Genomic DNA, 24,578 nt, shown 5'->3' with positions numbered 1-24,578 from the left:
CTGCAGACACGATTATAATTTGGAATCTTAACAAAATCAATACACAATGTCGGCGACTCACAATAACCAATTGCCGAATCTCATAGACTGCGTGCGCTCGGTCCACAGACTGAATTTAAGCAGATTGAAAAGTGTTCTTAAAATTTTTATTTTCCTTCAAGGGTGCTCGCGGAAGACTCTCACCACATTGTGTTCTTGGCGCTTTTAAAAGACCCTGCACAATGAACACATTCAAAGCGTTTCTCTGAGATGCGTCGAGACAAAACGAGAGAAGGATGCTTTTAATGCGGCCATGAATGGGGAAGCGTTTGGCAATTTACTTGATCGGAAAGCGATGAGCCAGCATTTGTTAGGACTTTTTAGGTTCTCTTTTTTTTTGCTTTGTTTTTAAACATTTATGACTTCAATAATACATTACACATTAGTGCCAGAGCTGGAAAAGATCAAATCAAAAGAGCCGAGGTCTTGAAAAACACAAGTAGAGGTTTAAAGATGAAAACTCTCTAATCATAATAGGCCTCCGGCGGATTGCCTGAGTAAAAAAAAAACCACAGCAGCAAAGTAATGCCGAGTGAGGCTCAAAGTCATCATTTTCTGTGTTTGCCGCCATGAACAAAGACATTCCTTTTGCATTTCGAATAACTTCCAATCATAATTCAAAACACTTTTTTTCACTAGGGTGAAATAGCCTCATGAAAATAAGTGAATAAAAGAGTAAAGGGGGGGGAGTAGGAAATAGAAACCCATTAATTTTCCATTTTTCACGGGCTTGCTCTTTATAGGTCCTCACGAGCCGAGAAGCGTTGAAAAACCAATTAATCAAACATGAATGGCCTATCATAGTGCTTCTATTTCCATAGCAACAGCCTCCTGGCGCACACTGGAAAAAAATGGTCACCCTTTAATGGGAGCCACCATGTTTAATGTAAACAACAAGGAGATCAACTACCTGCAATAGAACAAACCAGCATTTACGCATATTCACGGCGACATAATTGCTCTTTTCATCCCTAGCTCCATCAAGAGTGTTCGATGTCGGATTACGTTTGATTGGCATCGATATTTTTTCCACCCAGAAGGCAGAACAAACCCGTTCACTGTGCTGCTGCTGGTTTGTGAATCGTACATAAATATTTCCCCTCCCCCTGCCATCATCATTCATACTGGTTCTCATAGCTCACAGCAATCACTGTTTTTACATTCCAGTTGAGAGTCGCGCCTCATGACTAATGAAGCGGTTAATTGGTGCACAACTGAAAAAAACAATAAACAATATATATATACATACAGTATATAGTCTTTATTTGCAAATATGGCAAGCAGCCAGCAAGATTCCATTTGCTATACATATTTTGCTGAGAAGCATGTTATGTTAAATTTGAGCAGAAAAACACATGCTCACAATAAGAGCCTTGTGGAACTCCTAATTTGCCATGTCAACTCTGCCTGTCAAGTTGTTTGTTGCTTTTAGGTCTGATGGGTCAATGCCAATTTAGAAAACAGACCTTTGTGTAATACATTATCACGAGTCATTACATTTAGCCAGAGACTTAAAAATCACAGTGTGATTAATTCATTCAAATAATCTGCATTTAATTACTTTTCGAGGAAAGGTTCATCATTATCATCCGTGGCATTGAGCAGCAGCCGTTTCAAACCAGTCACAGATGACTGTACAAACATTATAAAAGACAGAGACAAAGGTTGCCAGTTGCCATAGGTACTGTATGCTAATTCATAATGGCATGGTTTTATTTCTGAGCAAGGAGACGAGGGAGAACATTGAGTAACAGGAATTTATCGGTCAGCGCGCTCTCCGCTTTTAGCATGAATGACTCTCTGGTACTGAGATGATTTTGCTCCGAGTGGAAGCAAACATCCCACAATGAAGCTGGCCCCTTTCAGCAGCGCTTTGAATAGATTTCTATTGACAGACATCAAATAAAAATCCATGAACAGCACTCTGCACAGGCTTAAACGACTGTGAAATCCTAAGGAATTGAAGTTGAATCCAAATTCACAACTGGTGAACACATCGTCAGTGACTAGAGGTGCAAAAATTCAATTATCAAATGAATCAACAATTATTTTAAATGGGTTTTTTAGGGACAGAATTTCAGACAATCAACAGTAAATATTCTCTGACTTCTGTAGTCTTCTACAAAAGTGGATTGATTATTGTTGTTTGATCCAAATGACATTTGCAAACATGCCTGCTTTTTCTTTGGAAAATTATGATTTACATTTATTTTGCTTCTTTTTGATAACATACAAAGCAAACCAGTCAGTGAATGCGCATCAATTTTTGTTTATGCATTTTCTGCACCAGCAATTTTCTATGTTTGTAAACAAAAGCAAACAAATTGAAAAAAAATATTTTTTAATCGACTCATTGGTTAGTCAAAATAGTAATTGACAAATTATTCGATTTTTAATCATTAGTTGAGCAAATTCAAACCTGATCTAATGTGGTACCAGCAATTTGGAACAGATGGATTCAATTCGGATTAAACATGTTAAACAAGTTTCACTTCTGCTCATCCATTTACAGTATTTTATTTTATTCTCAAAATACTTGTTAGAAGAGCTAATCGCTAAAAACAAGTTGATATAACAACACAAACGAACCCACAACCAAAAGGTAATTTCCCCTCCGTAAAGGAGGAGGATTCAATAAAAGAAAAATGAGACAAAGTACTCAAAAGAAATCAAAAAAGACGACGAGGCGTCAAATCCATCCGTCAAAGACAGTGAGCTAGGTGAACCGTTTGGATATTTCAATAGCGAGCGTCCAGGCGCGGCTAAACGTGTGATATAAAGGCAGGAAATGGACGGTGAGCGCGCTTCTCCCCCACCCCGCGCCGCCGTCTTTACGCCTGTCGTGTTTGCATTCCTGCCTTGTACATCACAGTCAAATGGGAGTCAAATAACAAAAGGCTTTCCAATTATGTGCAGCACATTGGAGGCCGGAGATGGAATATCACAGAGGCATTGTTCCCTTTTGCTCTGTGCCCGACTTCACCTGCAATTGCCTGCACCATTTGATTTAGCTAAGGGGATTTGACCAGCAGCACTGAGATGAGATGGTGGGGTGCAGGGTGCTATTCAGATACAAGGAGAGAGATTTAACGCAGAGCCTAAAACATCTCACCTTGGCATGTCCTCCTGAAGAGTAGCTTCTACTCTTTATCCCCCCACCCCACCTTATTAGCGTCAGATAGTTTTGATTCATTATTGACTGGAATCCCTTCTTTCTTGCCTCAATCAATCATTTTATTTCACATTAAACTGTTAAATGTGAGCTGAAAATGAAGTCCACTGACGATAAAACTGTACATTATTCACTGTTTGCTCTGTTTTAATAAGCTCTGTCCCATCTTGTGTGCCTTTTTAATACCCGGGGATCATGTGACTCATGGATGTAGCCTTCATTTAGGACGGGGAAACTGCAATTCTCCAAATAATAACTTTTTGTCATTTTTGTGAAAACTGTCGGAACAGTCTCATTGTAGTACATTGTAGTCTATGTGGGGATTTTTTTTTTCGGCTCTATCTTGTACTACTAAAAAGATTTTAATAAACACCGCGCCAGAGGAAAAACAACCAATCAGAGACAACCCTAACTAAAATACCAAATAAACAGACGCTACCTCTTCATTGGAGCATAAAACAAAATCTATAACAGCACATTATTTACTGTTTGAACAGTTTTCATAAGCTTCTCGCGTTTTTTTTTCTGTTCAAATACACCGTGATCATGTGACTGTACACACACAAACGCACACTCCGCCTCCTCCTGGCTGCTTGACTGGAGCCATCTTGTTTAGAGTGATGGCTCACTCGTGCAGGTTCGCGGCCGCTATTGTAAAATCAGCCAGCGTTTAATTGAAACAAATGACTATAATAATAGAACATTATCCCTGCAGGCACCCAGCCGTGACAGCTTTAATTAGAGGCGCGCTCGGGAGCCATCCTTCAAAAAGCGCAGTAAACACGAGCCTGCAGGCTGAGGGGTTGTGGAGAGGAAGATGTGTGTGTGTGTATGTGTGCAAGTTCCTCAAAGCTACTCGACGCTCGCCCCGAGGGCATGGCCCGCTAACGACGGCGAGTCGTCGCCGCCGCCTCCTCTCTCCCTATCGTGTCTTTGCTTTATCAAGCTTTGCATGCACTAGGGGGGTCATTTACACTGAATTAATGCACCAGCCGTTTTATGAATCATACATTGGGAGCCAACGCTGCTTTCACGCAAATGCTGAGTCAAGAGAAGCGCAAGAAGCATATGCTGAAGCTTCATTGGAGGCCATCTGAAGATAGATTTCATTCTTACTGTATCGGGGGCACTCGGCATTGAATATTTTGCAGGTTCTAGCCAAGTGGAATTCAATGTACGAAATAGTATGGTGGCTCAATATATATTTAGGTTATTTAGGTCCAACTACCCAATAAAGAGGCTTTTTTTTTTATTTGAATTGTAATTCAAGAGAGATTAAATTTTGTCTTGAATCAATATCTCATTAAATAAAAAATAATGCACAATTTCAACATATTTCTGCTTGGCTGAAAATACCAAAGCAGCCGGTCAACACGGACACATTAACAATTCATGATTTGGACCTTGTTTTTTTTCTCCCAATCAGCTGCCGACATGTGGACAGCAGTTGAGTTCCATAGCCACAAGCGAAACAATAAAACACATCTTGCACTTTAGCTCAAACGTGCTCACATGATGTCATCCTGGCAGGCAAACAGAAATACCTCGCAAACGAGCAAAAACTGGTCTGAAAAGGCAATTTAGTCCAAGTATATCTCCAGCTAGCCACGCTGCTGAAATGGACCTTGACACAACAGTAGTCACAGCCAAGTCGATAACACGCCAACATTTTGTAGGAGACGGCTGGCTTTAAAGATGTGCCAGACACACAAATGCTCGTGTGTTTTTCTTTTTTTTTTGTATTTTCTTTTTTTCTTTAAGCCTCTATTGTAATGCTGGTTGTCTCAGTGTTGTGTCTGTTGTATAGTTTTAACACAGGAGGCTGATAGTCAGGGCGACGATGAATGGATTCTTTTATCACGATATTCTGTTATGTTATTATTCAAATGCATTTCATTCCTCTGCCAAGGACAACAATAAAGAAAGATTGTTTTGATTGCCATTTTGTTTGGATCATGCAAAACAACATCTCCATTTTGGCATAAATTTGGATGTTTTTTTTCGAGTCACAAAGGAACTATTGCATATGTCTTATTTAAATTGATTGATTGATCCTATGATGTTGAATATGTCTCCAGGCGGTTGTATGCAACCATCTTTGCGGCTGAAGACTTTAAAAGGATGGGGGAGGGGGGGCGCTCAGGGCAACGTGACAACAAGGCAGGTAGTAATGTCATGATGCCCCCCTCGGCGACATCCTCCATGATGCTCATTACAGCCGATGTTGGAACCTCCTTAACTTTTATTTTCTTTCCCCTATTCCTTTCTTTTGTGCCCACCAAGCCCCACCCTCGACCTGGGCGTGTCTCGGCTCACCTCGCAAAAAGCGGAAAGAATCGCATGTCCCGTCTTACATGACAGTTGTGAGGAGGACGCATCAACCTTGACAAGCAGACGGCAAAAAAAAAAAAAAAAAAAAAAAAAGGATGCTCGGATAATGAGGCTCCTCACTTCTGTGTCAAATGCACTTTAAGTTTGACACCCCCATCACCCCTCAGATATAAATGAATAAAATAAGAGTGAGCAAAGACAAGAAAGAAGAGGAAGAACAAAAAAAGGAGAAAAAAGCTGGTATGGAAGTGAAAGGCTGATGTGATGCATGTTTGTTTTTGTTTAGTCTTCTCAGGCTAGTGCTGCGCTTTAATCAGAGGTGATTCACATTCATCGATATTAGGCTTTAAACTACAGGACGGACGTCAAGTACAAAAGTAATGCAAAGGGGGCGGGAAATCCATTAAGGACAAAAGCTTAGGCTGTGGCACTGGGATCCTCTTGTACACTACTACAACTCCCCCCTATTTTTTTTTTTCTTAAGGACATAATGACTATAATGCTACATTTGTCACGTTTGCAAGTGGCTGAGGACCCAAAAGCAGAATAGCGGGGTGGGGAGGAGCACACAAAAATCAATTCAAAGAGAACAAATAGGCAAACAAGGTACTTGGGGAATAAAACAAAATAAGCAGGAATCCAAAATGACTAAAGTCAAAGCAATAAAACAAACTAGTCAAAAGATTTAAATTGAAGCAAGAAACAACAATGAACCAACAGGGACTGAACAGAAGGAGAGAACCAAATATATACAAACAAATGGAGGAGGCGACCAGGTCCACCTGGACAAGACACAAGCGGATTGGTTGACACAAGCAACTAGTCGACAAGCACTGGTGAACAATAAAAAACCTTAATCAGGCAGATATTTACAAAAAGGGAAGAAATAAAAGGATAATTTTGGACATTGTGACATGACACCTTTGTTTTCAGTACCCTCAGAATGATATGACCTGAATGAATGAGTATTCACAGACTCGGACTGGAGTTGAGAGATATTCTCTCGGCTTACATGAATCATGTTGGACCTTGTGTTCTGGTCTGGTGGCACAGTAGGGGGTGCTAGAAGCTAGTAGCAGAGGTTGGTGGCTAGCGGGCCACTCATTTCTGAGTGAGATGACATGGGCCGGCTATTGCCCGCCACCGGGGGCAGAATATTCGCGCTGATGAAAGCGGAATGAGGCGATAGGCCACAGTGCAATATGGACATGATTTCATAGCATGATAACGCCCAGCAGGGCCCCACGGCGGGTTCCAATATGAAACGTCTTGTGTGCGCCATGTATCTGCCTTATAATGCCGGCGATCTGCCGCCGCCACCGCCGCCGCATCTGTTTCTTCTTCACTTGAGTGGCGCCGTTGATCACATCTGCGGCACGGAATGAAGATGGCGGCCCAAAAAAAACAACAACAGGTGTGCGGTAGCTCATCTTTCGCACTGTTGTTTTTGAAATACGATGTGATGAATTATCTAAATTGAACATTTTCTTCTGCGGAGATTATCCGCGATGGCCCAGATAAGTAACATTATTGCGAGTGCTTTTTTGGAGTGGCGCATCCATATTGAAGGCCATGTTTACACATAGGTCGAACTTACACCTGGGATGAGAAGTAAATGCAATTTAAAACTTTGCTTTGGCTAATTTAATACAGACTCTTTAGAATTTCTGATTAAAACCGTTGAAGTCAGGGCCCATATCATCTGATTGCCTCAAGACATTAATTGTCTTTTATAAGAGGAAAAAAGATGGGCTGCCAACCTCAGCGGCAATAAATATCCCTTCAAAATGATGAGAATGGAAAATAACCGCTATTTCTTAATGTACAACTACAGTTTCATATCACATTGCCGGGAAGAAGAAGAAGGAAAAAAAATAAGCCACTTTCTCCCAGGAGATGAGAAAAGAATTGAATTCTTCCTTATCGGTCATCTATTTTTCCACAGAATGCTATTACTCGCTGCCTGCCGTCGCTAGGCAACAGGACATATTAATAGGAGCCTTTTATTAGCCAGGCTTTACCAGCGCGGTACTAAAATGAGGAAGTGGAAAACATGAATGTGTTACATAAAGCCAAGGAACCTTTCTTGGTTTGTACAATTTCGGTGTTTGGCCACTCAAGATTCATATATGGGGGTCAGACATGCATAAATAAATAATATTTAGAACTGTGTAGAACCTAATTAATGTCATACAATCTAATCAATAATAAAATACATATAGGGATGCAAAAATGATATCTCATCTAATCTCAGTCCTAAATATCTGGTCTAATTGAATGTTTGGATTATTTTAAATCATCATGAATGATATAATAAAATTATATATGATTTTGTAATAGTTTTATATACTGCACAATAAATAATGCAATGTTCAGTTGAACCCTACATATTGAATGTTTTTCGCAGAATTATTGTGGGGGCATTTGCAATCATAGTATGAAAAGTATTCACATATGAGGATTTAACTCATTTAATGCCACTGACGGCTATACACGTCAAAGATCAATTTCAACTGGGCTGGAAGTGAAGGAGTTAACATTGGTATAATTAATAAAGTTCCACTCTGTCGCTGAGACTCAGTGAAGTGTCGAGAAAGTACCAGACGTTCACCATCTTTTTTTTTTTTGCACACGCTCTTTAATCCCTTTCACCAAATGACTTTAAAGAATCATTTTTGCCCTTTCTCATCGGAAAGGAGGGGGAAAAAAGTCCAGAGGAAGAAAGAGATTAATAAAGCAGAGTAATATAGTACTTTGAAATTGGAAAAGTTATGTGCGATTCTCCTTTTGAGCTTCTTATTAAATGCACCATTTTTCTTGTTTGCAAAAACATTGACAGTGAAGGGAAAATGCTTTAAAACACACCTCTGCCGATTTTTTTCCTCAATAATTCACAATTGACTGTGACAAGTTCACTTGACATTGCAGCTCAAATTTCATTTGCGTCGGCTCAGCTGAGCCGCCAACACCTGCCAGGAGCACTTCATTGCTCACCAGGAAAAACAAAGCCATTGTGAAGAAGAACAAGGACAACAAGAAGGAATAAAGGAGCGCACAGGTCAAGTTAATGCGACAATCATGACGGGAATAATATGATAAGCGATCTCTGGCACTGAACCATACCTCACATTGAAACAAAGACATTAATTGTAGCCATCCATCCATCCATTTTGTGAACTGCATGCTGGTGCCTATCCCAGCCCTGTTTGGGCCCTGAATTGGTTGCCAGCCAATCGCAGGGCACATATAGACAAACACCAGATCACACCCACAATAACACCGACGGACAATTTGGAGTGGTCAATTGGCCTACATGGGGAGGCTGGAGCCGGAATCGAACCCACAAACTCCAAACTGTGATGCGGATGTGCAAACCGATGCTAAACCGTGCTGCACTGTTATCATGAGTCAAATAAAATAAATAAAATATTTATTTAAAAAGATTACAATTTTTCAGCAGCGTAAAATGATTTTGAGACGTAAGACCAATCTTAAAAATCTTACTTATAAGTGTAAATATTTCGATTAATATAAAACATTTTAAAGCCAATTAAGACATTGCTTTAAGATTCATGAATGGAACCCTGGCCTTTTTTCTCCTGTCAAACACATGACTTGTTCTCCTTTCATTGTAACAATGCTTGCCTGTTACTTATTCTGGACTTGTGGAGGAGCAGCTGCTGTTTATCCGCTACGTTAGCCAGCTAGCCGGCCGCGGGCTCATGGAGCTGCGGAGCAGCTTTTACACATGGGGGAAGATCCAACGACATCAACGAATGTTATTGCAACGGGTTGGCTGGTAGAGTCCAAATGTCAGGGAATCACAAGCTGTGGTACTTAGAGACTCACTTGCAAATTCCAAGTTCATCTACCGTGCACTTTGTGTCTGTTTACGCACTGTTTTCGAACAAATGGCAACAGTTTCTAACAAATAAGGCTAAACTGGAACACTTGTCATCTCTGTATAAAGTCAAATAAACACCTGCTAGCTCGACTACACCATGCAGACTTCATCTGCTAATTTGTTGCGGGTTATGCCTGGACGTCTCTCGGTACAATTGTAAATTCATCATTTGCTCCGCATTCAAACGAGCACACTGGAGGCACTTTGACGAGGGCTAATATCTCACGCGCCATTGAGCAAAAGAGGCCGAGGTCATTTGAATTTCAGCGGCGTCTTTCTCAATCACGTATAATAGAAAATAAAGTGCAGATGGTGCCTAGCACAATTGTGAGGTTATGCACCATCATCCCACATGAAGAAGTATATTGGTCGTGTTTTTGTTGTTGTTGACAAAGTCCAGAATAAGAGGCAAAAAAATAAGACAGCTCCGTGAGTCCGGCAGAGATGAGCATCTTTGCCTGGTTGCTTTGATAAGATCAGTGCAACCTGAGCATAGCTATTAAATGTGTCTTGGAATCTGAAGATGCAATGGCAGTGGGGCACGGCCTCGTCGAGTGCAGTCACAGAGAAGGAGCACTTAAACTATGTATTCACAAAATGAAGGTATGTTTTTGTTGTTTGTTTTTGTCCTACGAGTCAGCTGTGTGTCATCCGTCTGGCCATGATAACCAACATTGATGTTCTGAAGCCTTTGATCCAAGGCTAACCGATTCAGATGGAACAACAAGGGTTCAAGGGCAGACTCTTGAGGGACCTCACATTCAACCAAATTCAGAACTCCCAATGGTTTCTCATTTTTCTCCAGTTTTGTAGTTTTTCTTTGCCCTCCTTGGGGTCAATGTCATTAATATTTGTCAACTGTCGGCATGTGAAGCCCTTTGTGCCGTTGTCACGGCAACCATGGATCATCCTTTTCTACCTCTTGTGTTAGCTCCTAGGCTAATGTTACACTTCAGAGTCATGTGTGATGTTTCACCATGAACTCCGTTGGGCAGATATCCGATACACATTACATTTTTCTCCATATTAGGAAGAAACTTTCTGATATGAAGATATCAGATTCCATCCCATCAACGTATATCCAAATAGTACCCCTTGAGAGTAAAGAAATGCAAGTGCGTCGTGAACCATGGAGTATAAATCCAGCTAGAGAAACTCCATCTAAACTCTGTTTTCAGCAAACTAAACATACACTGCCTCTTTTGTCCCTAATAGCTCCCTAAATATGTTTACCTATCACCGCAATAGGTCTCCACTCATTTCTCTGCATAATTAGCTCATTTACTTGATGCTTTTATGCGAGCGCCAGCGACCAAACACTTTCATCGCCCTTGTCCACACACCGTACCGAGCGAGCTCAATGTTATTTCACTCGAGCGAATTACTTCTAAAATACACAATGATGAAATCCAGCATATGCTTGCTCATTTAGAATAAGAGTCACCTCTTTGCAATTTCTTCTTTCTTCCATCTCAACTCTCTCTATCCAAGTCTATTGCACTCCTCTTTTCATTGCCCAGCTCACGTATTGAATCTGCCTGATGAAAACAGATCTCACTGCAGCAGCACAATAGAATGGCTGATGCAGGAAAGATGAACCCTAATGGATTTTTTTCAACGTGCTCAAGATTGAATATAAGCCCCTGACCTCCAGATGTAGTGGATCCATTTCAACAACAGAGATATTGTTTATAGTGTGCACACATAGCCGCATACACATGCAGGGTCGCTCTCCAAAATGAAATCATCTCATCTTGAAGAGTCCAAAATTAAGAATTAACCCTCTTTACTGTCCGCCCAGGTATTCGTATCGACAGCCTCTCGCGTTTGAACTCGGTCGTTTGCTTAATGACTCCGGTCGACAGAGTGTGTCAAGGTGAGGCACAGATTTAATAGAAAGTTCTTCTCTGCACAAATGAACCTTGCTCCGTTACGCTTTGGTAGCTTTGCCAGGCAGAAAACTATTTGATTTAGACCTTTCTGATTTTCAGCAGCGGAGCTTGACAGAGCAAAAAAAAAAAATGCGTGCACCGAGGAAACGTCGAGAAGCTATTTAAAGTATCTAAATTGCTGTCTGCTTCACCTCCTTTCATTTGGAATAATCTATCTCTAAAAATGGCAAACAAGTGATGATTATCACCGGATATGAAAACGACAAATCTCCATATCCAGGAAATACATTGAAACTAAAGATTGTACATTGCCAGCAAATCAAGTATTGCATCTAATACACTTCTGGTTAAAGCTGTGATTGGTCCATGCACAATGACGACAATCTAAACTTTTTGCAGATATATTTTATGGTGTTCTTTCTGTCGTTCTTTCAATCAGACCATTCTGGATGTTTCAAATTTATCAACGATCAGACAAAATTTCCAGGATGAATTTCTTTTTAAGGATCTGTGGAAATGGATGAAATTATTTTGTACGGTTACAACAAAAAAGGTACATTTCCTGTGTCTTTCCAGGTTGAGACCTTTTTGTTCATCGACTTATGATGGATATGTCTCCAAAGGTTCATGTCGCTCAGCGAATATGGCTTAGGGGGCGGAATCTTGGAGTGAAGTTAGACATTTTGTCTTTCATGGCAAGTCATCATACTTGGAACTTTGACAGTTTGAAGGTAGAAATGTCCAAATGACCCTAAAATGACCGCTGCAAACCAAAATGGGAGACATAGCATTTCTATTCAGCAATGGTGCCTTGAGACTTTTTATGCATCTATCCATGATAGACATGCCTACCCAATTTCATGTCGCTTATGAAAATAGCTCCTGGGCCTGGATTAATAATAAAAAAAAATAATCCAGTGGGTGCTACGGAACCAGTTTTGGTTGTTATTCCTACAACATAAAAGCAATCTTCATGAAATGGACCTTTAGCCTAAATTCCTGAACTATGTGTTTTTAAAAAAATACCTTGACAGTTAAAGCACTGCTTCTGTGGCAAAGGTCACGACCAAAATGTAAATTGTGTATGAGGATAAATGATACAAATCCAATTCCTCCGGGTGGTGGTGGGGGATGCTTATCAATATTCCACATAATCCACAGCAGGGGACCCCAACCCCCGGTCCGCGGACCGGTACCGGTCCGTGGGTCACTTGGTACCGGGCAGCTAAGCCGCACAGAAATTTATATATATATATTTTTTAACGAGGATCAATTAATTCAGGTCAAGACGCTCGTCCCGGTCATGTGACGTGTTTCCCCACTCGAGCCCGCAAAGCTAGCAAAAAAAAGAGTAAGAATTTATTTTGAAAAATTATTTTAAAAAAATGGCGATTCTCTCCCAATTACATCCGTCGGTGCATCTGTGTCTCTTGAGTCAGCTTAATTTAGATCAAGAAGCTCCTCCCCCCCAGTCGAGCCCGCGAAGCTAGCAAAATTGAGCAAGAAACAGACATGTTTGGAAAGCTTCTTCGGAAAGGGAAAAAAGCCCAATGAGGAGACGGAAGAAGAAGAGGCTATGACTTCTAAGAAAAGGAAAGCTGCATTTAAAAGAAAGTCCTACTTCAAATATGGATTTATTGCCACAGGTGACTGACTTGCCAAGCCACTCTGCATAATATGTGGCGACTGGCGACAGGCTAGCTAACGAGGCAATGAGTGCTTGGGCACATGGAGACCAAGCATCCTGTATTAAAAGACAAACCTTAACCACAGGTGTCATTGTCTCCGATTACGCCGGCTCGTTTCTGAGCAACAAGCTCAGTGCTCCCACAAATTCAACGTAATGGCAAGTTTTATTTTCATCTCGTTTATACTTGTTTTTATGCCAGTTGTACCATTTTATTTCATCGTATTTATATATTTATTATAAATGTATTATTTATTTATATAAATGTATTATTTATCTATATAAAGGCCGGTCCGCAAAAATATTTCTGACATGTAACCAGTCCGTGGCTCAAAAAAGGTTGGGGACCACTGATCTACAATACTGTAGTTATAGTTCAGATGTAGTATGTATATCGAGCCATGTGCTGACTGTTGTTTGGTCCTATATCGCCTCTGGGCCTGATAAATGCTCCAATACATTCTCTTTGACCTTGAAAATATAGCCTCTTTTGTTTTCATTAGTAGGCTAGTAACTTTTAACAATACGCTGGCCGGCATCTTTCAGGCGATAAATTGATGGCCAAAGCTCAGAATCAATTATCATCATATTCAATTGTTGTTTTTAGTGATCTCGCCATTGGAAATCGCCGGTTTGTACTCACCGAGTGCATTTGGCCGGAGACCAGCTGGCCGTCTTGCGCCAGCATGTTGGACATCATCAAGGTGGGCAGCTCCGGGTAGGAATAAGGGTTGATGAGGCCATTGTGCGACAGCGAGTGACAGAGGTAGCCTGTGGAGTCATGCTCCATCAGGTGAAGGAGGGGAGGTTCCGGGTGGTTAGGTGGAGTGATGGGTGGGATCTCGTAGTCTTCGTCGCCGGCTCCGTTGCCGCTGGCCGTTCCGCCACCGCTGCCACCATTGCCTCCTCCACCGCCACCGCCGCCTCCTGCTCCTCCGCCGTTGCTGCCGCTACCGCCGCCAGTCTGAGCTGTGTAGTTCTAAGGAAGACAGAGACATGTTTGGACGAGGAGCAGTTTTCACCCTGGTCTGTCCACCAGTCTCTCAGTAAGATCTAATTGTAGGAGAAGTTGTATCTACCCTGGACTGGTCACTCATCAATCGCAGGGCAATAGAGTAGACCACTCACATTTGTGCCTGTAGACAATTTAGGGTCTTCAAGAACAAGAAAGTTTTGGGAGTGTAAGAAGAAGCTGGAGCACTGGTAAAGCTGGAGATGAGATACAAACCCCAAATCCTTAATCTAAACTGAGAAGCAGACTTGCTTAAATGGAAACCATTCTTAAATGGAAATGTTACTTTAAAAGATTCCTATATTTGAGTGTTTCATGTTTTTACGCAAAGGTATGAAAATAAAGCCGGTTTCATCTGTTTTCATTTAAGAAAAGTATAAACGGCACCTCAAGTTATGACCCGTATGCATATTATCCCAAATGGACTCCAGACACCAGAAACTCATACCAAAAGTAATGTGCAAGAAAAAAAAACAAGAAAAAAAAAAAACCAACACACTCACTAATAAAAAAAAAGACACTAATGAAGATTTGCTCCTGAATATCAAAACATAAGCACAAGCGCTGTGATTGTTTTTCAAGTAGATCAGGGGGGAAAATAATCACTGTTAGCGATTAGATAATTGCTGATCTCTGAGAGAAATCTAATCAGGCGTTTGCTAACTTTGATCAGAAGCGGGGAAAAGAACTCAAATCCACTCAGATTGTCAGTATGTCAACAATTTGTTCTTTCCGCAGGCTTTCGTGACCCCATCCACCTTCACCTGAGACGGCGACACTTCTCCAAAACTTTTACTAATGCTTTCAATTCAAATTTTCTTTCATGTCATTTGTCGCAAAACAAAACAAAGCGCCCAAAAACCCAAAAGATACTTGAACGCTAACACGGCGTGTCCAATCAGCTCCACAAAGACACCCAGAGAGAAAAAATAGCCAGGGGAGTCAGCAGGGAGCGAAAAAGCAATCTTCAGCTGAAACGACTCCCATTGTAATGACTGTGTCAAATTAATCATCACAAATAATATTCCGGTGTCAGCCATTCAAGGGTTTTTTAATAGAATTTTTATGATTCACGTCATGCGGCATACATCAAACAGTCAGTACGGCAACATTTCTCAAATCAATTCAATATCATCTTTGTGTAGGCTGTCATGCTCGGCGGCGGAGTGGTCATTTATCTCGGTGGCAGATACTTTTGGAGGAGAAAAAGATGGCTGAGAGAGAGAGAGAGAGAGAGAGAGAGAGAGAGCATGAGCGAGAGGAAGAAAGAAAGAGAGAGAGGAAGAAAGAAAGAGAGAGAGCGAGAAAGAGAGCGAGAGAGAGCGAGAGTTGTGTAGTAATTTTTCTTCAAGGTGAACGCATTGTTTGCCCGGTTCAACTGTTCCACTGTACTTTGAAATTTCATACACATTTGAAATACAATAAATATGTCAAACTTAACTATAGATTAAATTTGAAATGTTCCATATTTTGCAAACTCACATACTAGAATCTCTCAATATATAACATTACCGTATAATATGAATTCATAGGCCAATAAAAGCATAAAAAAATTATACAACATACTGTACTCAAACAAGAAGCAAAAAAAAATGGCCATCGTTGGCCGTCTAATAAAAATCCACGTGCAAAGCAGCCAATAGAACAGCTGCATCATTTTACACACGCGAGAGAGAATGTTGTAGCTTTCAGCAGAATTGAAATCCATTTAAAATCCTTTGAGCCAGGCTTTTAATTGGACATTTCATCCTCTTCCCTTACACTTAATGAGAAAGAAACAAGGTGATCACTTCCAGTCTCTACATAGGCTCACATGATTTTTCAGTCTCCGTCCTTTGAAGACAGATGTTTTTGTGTGTGTGTGCAAACCTTTAGGGATCACTTGTGTTATTGTTTGGTCTAATGGATGAGAAAAGCAACATTTCCTGAGATTCAATGCCCCTCATAATTGTTGGAAGGAAATGGGATTGTCCGCTGTAAACATCCACGCCATTGTGCACGTCCCTCGCCATTGTGCTCCAACGGGTGTCATCTTTGAGTGATAATGGAGTGTGTTCACCTACCTTTTTTGTTTGTCATTTTTCCAAGTGTATATCTACGAAAGCAGCGATAGTTTCCTGCTTGCAAAGTCTCATCCATTGGACTCGATGATAAAATGTAAATATGCCAAAGACATCCCCAGTTGGATTGTGGCTTGATAAATCATTCATACATCTCCATTGTGCATGCATGTGTTTTTTGCATGTGAAATCGCACACTGTACTGTACTGTACTGTACTGTACTCTGAATATTATTACTTTTATTTTGCAAGGTAATTATAATAAATGGAATCAAATAAAAATCACCATATTGGTGGAATGATTTGATTCAAGACCTTGGGTAATGTTGTCTGTTTCTAGGTAGGTTATCTATAAAACATAAACGTAAGGAAACGAAAAACAAACAAGTAAAACAAACAAAAAAAGGAATAAAACAGTCTCAAATGACATTTATATAAAAAAAAATCTGTATTGCAAATTGAGTATACCACCATAAAATATGCTTTCCCACATAGACAATGAAAATATATAATCCATTTTTACGACATCGTTAGCTTCTATATGATATGGGTTATTATTTGACTGGGGAATAGGGAACTTGGCTTCCACGGTGGGAGCTGCAGTAACATTTTAATTAAGCGCAGCGTCTCTGGACTGTAACAGTTGCATTGCAGCGCACCTTCCGTCGGAGGGAAACAGATGAAGAGACAGTTGGCGTGGGACAGAGCGAGGAAATATCATTGATTGGGAAGCGCTCCAGCTTGTCTTTTTATTTTGGCACTCATCTAATCCTCCCTCTGTAGCCTTTCCTGTGCAGTCAAGGCCTTCTGGAGATGATATTGACTGTGGCTAATGGCTCATTAGCTGCACTTTTTTTTATCTTATTAGATTATTGTTAGAACACTTGAACGTATCAGCATCCAGGACAAAACAAAATTATAACGTCTAATAATTTCATCATGCTATATTTACGGTGATAATAGATGAAGATCAAGCTGAAAATAGATTTACATGTCGAAACAAGCAAAAGCATCTTGAACTGGATGGATGGATGGATGGATGGATGGATGGATGGATGGATGGATGGATGGATGGAAAAAAAGAGAAAAGATGAAACTAAAGCTAAGTAATAATGTTTATTATTTGATAAGGCTTCTCTGGTAACCTAGACACATGTTGGGCAATCGCCCTGACTTGGCTTCTGCTCGGCCGCATGCCACTTTGAATTAGTTGCTGGCGGAGAGAGAGATGACCCGCCCTCATCTTTTTGCAACATGCATTAGTACGCCACTCAGAGCCTGGTACCGCCCGAGGTTAAACACAAATTATATCATTTCTGTCATCCAATCAAATCACACCCGTCCCGCTCTGACTCGCTGGACGCATAATGAAATATGACATGGCGCAAACGCAGTTGACGGTAATCGGCCTTGACGCGCCATCAGATGGCGGTGACCCCGTGAACCCCGTCTGACAAGTGAGACAAGCGGTGGGAACAGGATACAACGTAGCGAAGACAGAAAGGAAACAGAAAAGATCGAAAGTATCAGTGGCAGTGGGTATATGAAATTAAAAAGGTTTCTGTTTTGTTGTCGGAATCTTAAATCAATACATAACAGAATAATTTACCCAAGTTTGTCTTTCTCTGTTTCTTTTTTGTTAATAAGCAAAAAGGTGACCGTGAACATCTGCATACTTGGACTTTTGCACCATTATTGCCTTCCATGCTCCATTTTATGAAACCACTCATCATGTCTTCTGTGGTCAGCGTTGGCGAGATAGCGCCATTACCGTGTAGATCAGGCACCAAGCGGGACAAGCAAGGTATAGGGTAGCTGTAAGCAGATGCCTGGCACTCGTCAGCCTTTGCTGTACTCCTGCCAAAATGTTCTTTGTAGTGCCTCTGACATGATCGCGTGGCACAAGATCAGCTCTGGTTTTAATTAAGCCCAACTTGACAGCAAACAGAGATGGATGGTGTTGTAGAATGGGCCTCTCTGTGTTCCATGTAAAGTGGAACTCTAGCAACACTATAAACAAGACCATTTGTAAATAAACGGCGGGAAAAAAGATGAGATACAGAGTGCCCGACTTTGTCTGCTTGCCTCTTTGGAAGCTTGCAGCGTAGCGTGAGAGGTAATGGCAGCACGAGTGGAGTTTGAAGTGTAATTCAGCAGTGTGACCAAGCCTTTCAATAGGCAGAAAAGTGCATACTAGTGTTAAGGCAGATCTGTCACACTCCTAACAGAGGTAATGAAGGGTACTTTATTTTCTCCAATGTAAAGTGGAGCACAAAACCTGTTGTGTGCCCAAACCTAAAGACAGAGCTTGTGTCCTAACCTCCATCACTGGAAGAGAGCCTTAAAAAGAGAATACATACAACATACAATTTTGACCCAGATTCAGCGTTAAAAGGATAAAACCTTTGATTGGAATGTGTTTTGGATCAATTATGGGCGAATGTTCCCATTTTTAAGCTTAACGCTGATAAAAACAAAGCGCAAACCAGCTCCGTGCTGCAGAGTGACGGTCATGTTAAGGCTACTGTGTGTTTAGCGGGCCGGCACAGGAAGGAAGTGGATGTTTCAAATAAGGAGCATAATCACAGTCGCTGCCTGACAGGGCGCATTTAGGATTACATTGGCCGGCGTACAATTTTATTCCCCCTTTTACTCCTCTTCTATTTCTTTAACTTGTTGGCGACTATCTTCTCTCCACAGCAGGCGCTCAAACATACAACGCAAATAAAATAATAAAAATCACAGCCGCTCTCTTTTAAAGCGAGTTCACTCATTTTGCTTTTTCTTCCTCCCACAGCCTAACTGGCTATTAGCATGCGCACAATGGCGCTACTGTGAGCGCACGACAAAACAAATTATTGTTGCGAGAAAAGGTAAATGGAGAATACAAAAAATGTACCCCAAAAAAAAAAAAGCCTGCAGCGTTTGGACTGAGTGAGTGGAACAATGTAGGGAATAACAAAAGGAGCGCTGATGGTGCAGTCACGCAGACAAATCGGCATTATTCGCAGAATTGTTAGGATCCTGTCACCCACAAATAACTATGCTTTAAACAAACGGAGGGGTGTTAAATCCTCCGTTCATCCCTGTGAGCGTAATAGCCATTGAAAGGCTTTTTGTGCACATTTCATACATATGTCGGATTTTTCTACTTTAAACATTTAACTTTTGCCTGCTTTGTTGATGTCACTGTGTGCTTAAGTGTCATCGTGCCCCCACCCTCCTCCAGGGATGGAGAGTCCATGAGAGACTGGCAGAGCTGGTGTCAACAGGACGCTAACATCTGTGCCCTTGTGCTCTTGGTTGTCATTGTTGGCCGCGAGGCTGGCGGCGAGTGGACGGGACGGCTCGCCGCTGGCGTCAATGAACTCCGCTGTTTGCGCCGTTTGGCACAGCGACGCTCATCATCGCTAAGGACGTGAAAATTGATATCGAAATTGACCTTTTCACTTCCTCTTCTAAAAGCTCAATTTAAATGTGTCGGGCAAAATGAAAATAGAGGTGTATATATAATAGAGTCAAATAAAATAGATGTATACTATTATTATTATTATTATTATTATTATTATTATTATTATTATTATTATTATTATTATTATTATTATTATTATTATTGTTATTATTAGAATCAGTTCCAAGGGTGACAGAACCCATGATTTAAATTTCAACAATTAATCAACATTTTCGGGAGCTACTTTACAGCAGTACACACCCAAATTAGTTTTTAAAAATATTCTGGTGTATTTGTTCATAATCCACATCAGGAAGGTGAGTTTGAAATGATATTAAAGGGTTTTAGGATCATGGTTTAAATTATTAATGTAAGGAATTAATAAAATGTTCTTACAAAATTACCCTTGAGAAGATTTTATTTCCGGTTGTCAGATCCTACAGAATCTTAGAATATTGGTCAACACACCTTCAGGTTCTTCCCTCTTTATTTTTTCCTCTCCTGACTTTCAAAATCAATTGGATGCGTCATTTTCATCCTCAGAATTTCCCAGCAATTTCGGATTTAGAAGATAAGGCACAATGACTTGTTTCTCACACTTTTTCTGCCCTCGCAGAGTTGGTTAAGGTTTCCCTCCCTCCCCCCCTCATGCGTGTCTCGTCTTCCCACCATATGTTTCTGATGAGCCATTGTCGAACATGATCCCTGAACTCTTTTATGTGCAACCTTTAACAAATCTATCACATCGGGGCCTTCATGTTCTGAATTAAAGTCCCATTCCAACCTTTTCAGTCAAGATGAATAATATTCTCGTTGGCAGGCGGCCAGAATCCCCCAAAAACCCGCGGACGTCTGGAGACGTCAACGTGCCGGAATTAGTCCGGCTTCAGCCGTGTGTGACTGACAGGAAGCAAAGTGATTGGGGCAGGGGGGTCTGGTATCTTTGGATCGGTGTGCTGATTAAAGCGCAGGGGTTTTGCAAACTCCCGCCGTTCGGCGCCCTACGCCGGCGTGCGGGCCCTGCTGGTCTGAATTACAGCTCGGCCACATTAGGTTGATTTACAGCTTCCTTTCGCTGTTTAGGTAGGAAGGGGGGCGGGGCCTGGAGTGGTTACCCCGGTCTTTTTTTCATTGATTCCTCACTTCAATTCCTCCCTTCACCTGACTCACCTCATCTGCACATTGATCTGGTAGCTCCCCATCTACTGGTTTTCATTTTTCCTCCTCCCCACAAGCAATTTCCATCCCGCAAACGTCCGCCTGACTTGACGCGATGTCTCCACACCGTTTCCCACCGACTGCACCTTCCCTCCCCTCCCCTCCGCACCCCTCCCCCCGATACATCTTTTGTGAAAATGAAAACAAGCGGCAGTCTGCCAAAATATTTCTATAGCCCGTGTGCTGACAATGCAGGGACAGGGAGACAAAGCAAAAAGATGCGCAGGCATATTTGTGGCGGCGGTGGCAGAGAGATGGAAAGCGTTTTCTCTCACTCTCGTTTTTTGCTTTCGGCCTCGGTGCAGTCATTCACCGGCAACCTTTCAATGCATCATGTCCATTTAAGAGCTCTCTTACAAAAAAAAAAAAAAAACAGTCAGACCATACACCATACATATATTTGTGTAAGGCCTTCTTCTCTTACTCTCACCTCAGCGCCCTCGGTGATGAGATGAAACTAATGGCAACCTTAATGTGTTTGTGTAGGCCCTCGCATCCTATTGGACAGACACAGCACTCGCATCACAAGGCCTGCAATTTGCTCTTTTGAGTCCTGAGCTGAGATCCAAACTTAGAACTGCTTAACTGTGAAGCAGGCGTGCTACCCACTTGAGCACCGTGCTGCTGCTTATTAAATCAAAATTAATTATTAAACCACTGGTGCAGTACATCTTAGATTGTGTTGCTCTGATTAGTTTTTTGCACTGAGCCATCAATAGTTTATGTGATCGATCCTATCTTGATTGTAGTGGAAAACACCGTTGGTATTTAAGTACATGTTTGAGGAAGTATTCAAGTGTTTTGTGATGATTGCATAGAGCATCAGTTATTTGCAGTTAGGCTCGGTCATCCACTGTTACTATATGACCATAATATGGATATATGACCAAAATGATTGCTTAGCGCCTCTTTTATTATCCATGAAAGCATCGCCGTGAGTTGCAACATCTGCTTGCTGTCGCAGTAATTAAAGACAAATCAGCAAACGAGCCACTAAAACATAAATCCAATCATTCACCAGCAGATGTTTCCTTTTTTGTACCTGTTTTACTTGGAGGGCAACGCATTCACTTAAAAGTGAAAGAAATATGCAAATGTGGTTCTTTCAACTCGGCAATCCATAATGTTCCGGCTTTGATGCCGCGAGCCGGATGGTAGCTCCGTACTAGTGAGGCTGGCTGGCTGAGCTAAACACGCCACATGTAGTGCATGCTAAAACCACATGCGGCGGCGTTTTTTTGGCTGCAGAAACGCAACAGCGGCAGCCAATCAATAAAACCTTGTTACACTAATTGCAAGATCATAATCTCTGATTCCTACTTCAGCCGAATATCCAAACAGTCACTCCATTAGCGGAATTATTCCCCCGTGCTGTTCATCCAACTCTCAACCTCTCCTCCCTTCCATTTGCTCATCCACATCCCCCCTCCACACCCCTTATGACATATTCCTCTCAAACGGCGGTCTTGTTAAACGGATTCATAAGTCAGACAAGACGACATCAAAGCGAAGAATCCTCAAGGTAAAGTGCCAATGAAGTTTTTTCTCCAGTTGGCCCGCGATGCCGTGAGAAGGCAACCTTTGAATGCGCCTGCTGTTCCGCTCACAATCAGCAAGTAAAATCCCACTTCAGACGAAGGTCTCGCAAGGAGGGCAAAAGAGGCACTCCAAATTCATTGCTCATATTAAAGCGTCAACGATGAGGTTTTTATGTTTGAGGAGTTGGGGGCAGGGTTGGTGTTTTCCTGCTTGTCTGGAGACGATGAATGATCACAGCGGAAAGACAAAGAACGGAATCCATGAGAGGGAATGAACTTGAGGAAAGTCCCTCTATAGAATGAACAGAGTGATGCAATGTCCGTCCATTTGTGCTTTCAACTTGGCACTCATAGATATAGGATGAGGGGGGGCTCCAGTTTGGTGACTGACCAAAAAGCTACAGATATGTTCCATCCACCCATCTAAAATCAATCAATCAATCAATCAATCAATCAATCAATCAATCAATCAATCAATCAATCAAGCAAGCAAGCAACTATTCTGTCTTCTAATATTAAAAAAAAAAACTTTGGTTTACTTCTGTTGTGTGGAAAACGTTTTCACGAAAAATGTGATTTTTTTTAGGGGTTAAAATATTTCTCATTATTTTTAATACATTTATAATGGTGACACCCACTCTAAAGATATCCACTATATATAAACAACAAAAGAAAGGTATTGCCAGATTCACACGATGGTGTGCAGCTTTGAACATCCTGTGCAAAAGAACATATTCGCATTCACTTTCTACACAGTGTGCATGCCGAGCTGCTGACCCAAATGCATTTCAATGCAATGAGGTGTGAAGGAGAAAGAGAGCAACTAGCAAGGAAAAAGAGCAAATGAGGGGGAGTCAAAGAACTAGAAGAAGAAAAAGCAGCAAGAACAGAAAAGTGAGCTTTAGGCGATACAATTTCGTTTTTTGTTGTTTATTTTTGTTTAGTTTTTTTAAGCCGGAGCGTGTCGAGAATACTGTTGTTGTGCACGCAGTAGTGTTTTTGTCAAGAATTCAAGAAGCTTATAGAAATATCCTCACTGCTCTATCAACTCTCAGTATAGTAACTTTCACTGCATGGTCATGTTTTTATGCACACATGCAGACTTTTTAAGACTTTTCAATTTGGAATGGAGCTAATGGAGAACAAGGAGACAAGACAAAGTTAAATGGGACCATATTATAAAAAACTACCTTTCTAATTATAACTATTCTGATTGCATTGATTTATTTATTGTGGCAAAGAATAATAACCAAAGCATCGAGCATGTACACAATTATGAACCTATGTTACAGAAACAACTGTATTCACATGAGCCTAAATAGCATGTTAGCACAAATTGACACAGGCAAACAAATCTACGCACTACCCAAATGGGTTACACGTCAGGGATTGTTTGCAATTAACTCTGTCTCTGACTGGAGCTGTCAGATGGAAGAAGGCTAGGACTTGGTGAAGTAGCAAGCAGAGCAAGGCGCATGTCAAACATAAGGTCACTGGGAGTAAACATACACGGCAAAGCGAAGTCGTCGCTTTCACGCCATTTGACTCGCTCGGTGAACCCCCGCCCGTCTTTCTGGCCCTGTCAATCATCTACGCCACATTTGCAAGGCTTTTATCTGTTCTCCAGTAAGACGGCAAAAACGCAGAGTGCACATCAGCACATCTTGTAATCACTCAGTGGCGAGGGCTGTAAGATGCTGAATTCGGAGTTGTTAAGAAAAGCTGTGGATCTAAAGAGTTCTTTGACAGCTGGGAAAATGTGACAGATAACTGCGTTCAAAATCACTGTCTGACATCCGTCGATTTGATGGCAGAGATCTTCCCAATTGACTTCATAAATCATATGCAAAAAAAAAAAAAATAGCCACACAATCCACTCTCTTGTATCATTCTGGGCACAGAGCCACACTTTTAATAAAGTGGCGCATTAAGAAATTAACCAGTGTAAAAAGCAGTAAATTCAACAGAAACATAAAACTAGTGTGGGCCGTGAGTCGGCTGCGGTAATTACAATTGACAGAGACAAATTCCCAACTCCCCGTGGATGTCAGATGGGCTTATTTCCCAAACTCTGACAAATCTGCCTGTCCAAACACAACCATATGCTCACCCAGTTGTTCGGGACCAGCTGTGCCGCTGCAGAGATTCAAGCCGGGTAGGGTTGCCATGCACATGACAAACACACACACACACTCCATTCTACTTGCCACTACAATAAGGTCCAAATCACTCAAAAGTGAAGCCGTGCTTCATGATGACTAAACAATTCAAACG

At 41.3% G+C, this 24,578-nt stretch overlaps 1 protein-coding gene across 4 annotated transcripts in view; it reads right to left on the bottom strand.

The window, feature by feature from the left end:
- tox2 (TOX high mobility group box family member 2) overlaps positions 1-24,578 on the bottom strand; it is a 65,982-nt gene that overhangs the window by 10,843 nt on the left and 30,561 nt on the right. For all 4 annotated transcript variants that reach the window (XM_061291965.1, XM_061291968.1, XM_061291967.1 and 1 more), the window contains one exon: positions 13,669-14,004. In XM_061291965.1, the coding sequence (XP_061147949.1) occupies positions 13,669-14,004 (336 nt within the window). The remainder of the gene's footprint in view (positions 1-13,668; positions 14,005-24,578) is intronic.

Source organism: Syngnathus typhle, linkage group LG11, assembly GCF_033458585.1.
Source record: "Syngnathus typhle isolate RoL2023-S1 ecotype Sweden linkage group LG11, RoL_Styp_1.0, whole genome shotgun sequence".
NCBI classification, from domain to species: domain Eukaryota; kingdom Metazoa; phylum Chordata; class Actinopteri; order Syngnathiformes; family Syngnathidae; genus Syngnathus; species Syngnathus typhle.
The sequence above is the reverse complement of the archived record's forward strand: the minus strand, read 5'-3'. Positions and strand labels throughout refer to the sequence as shown.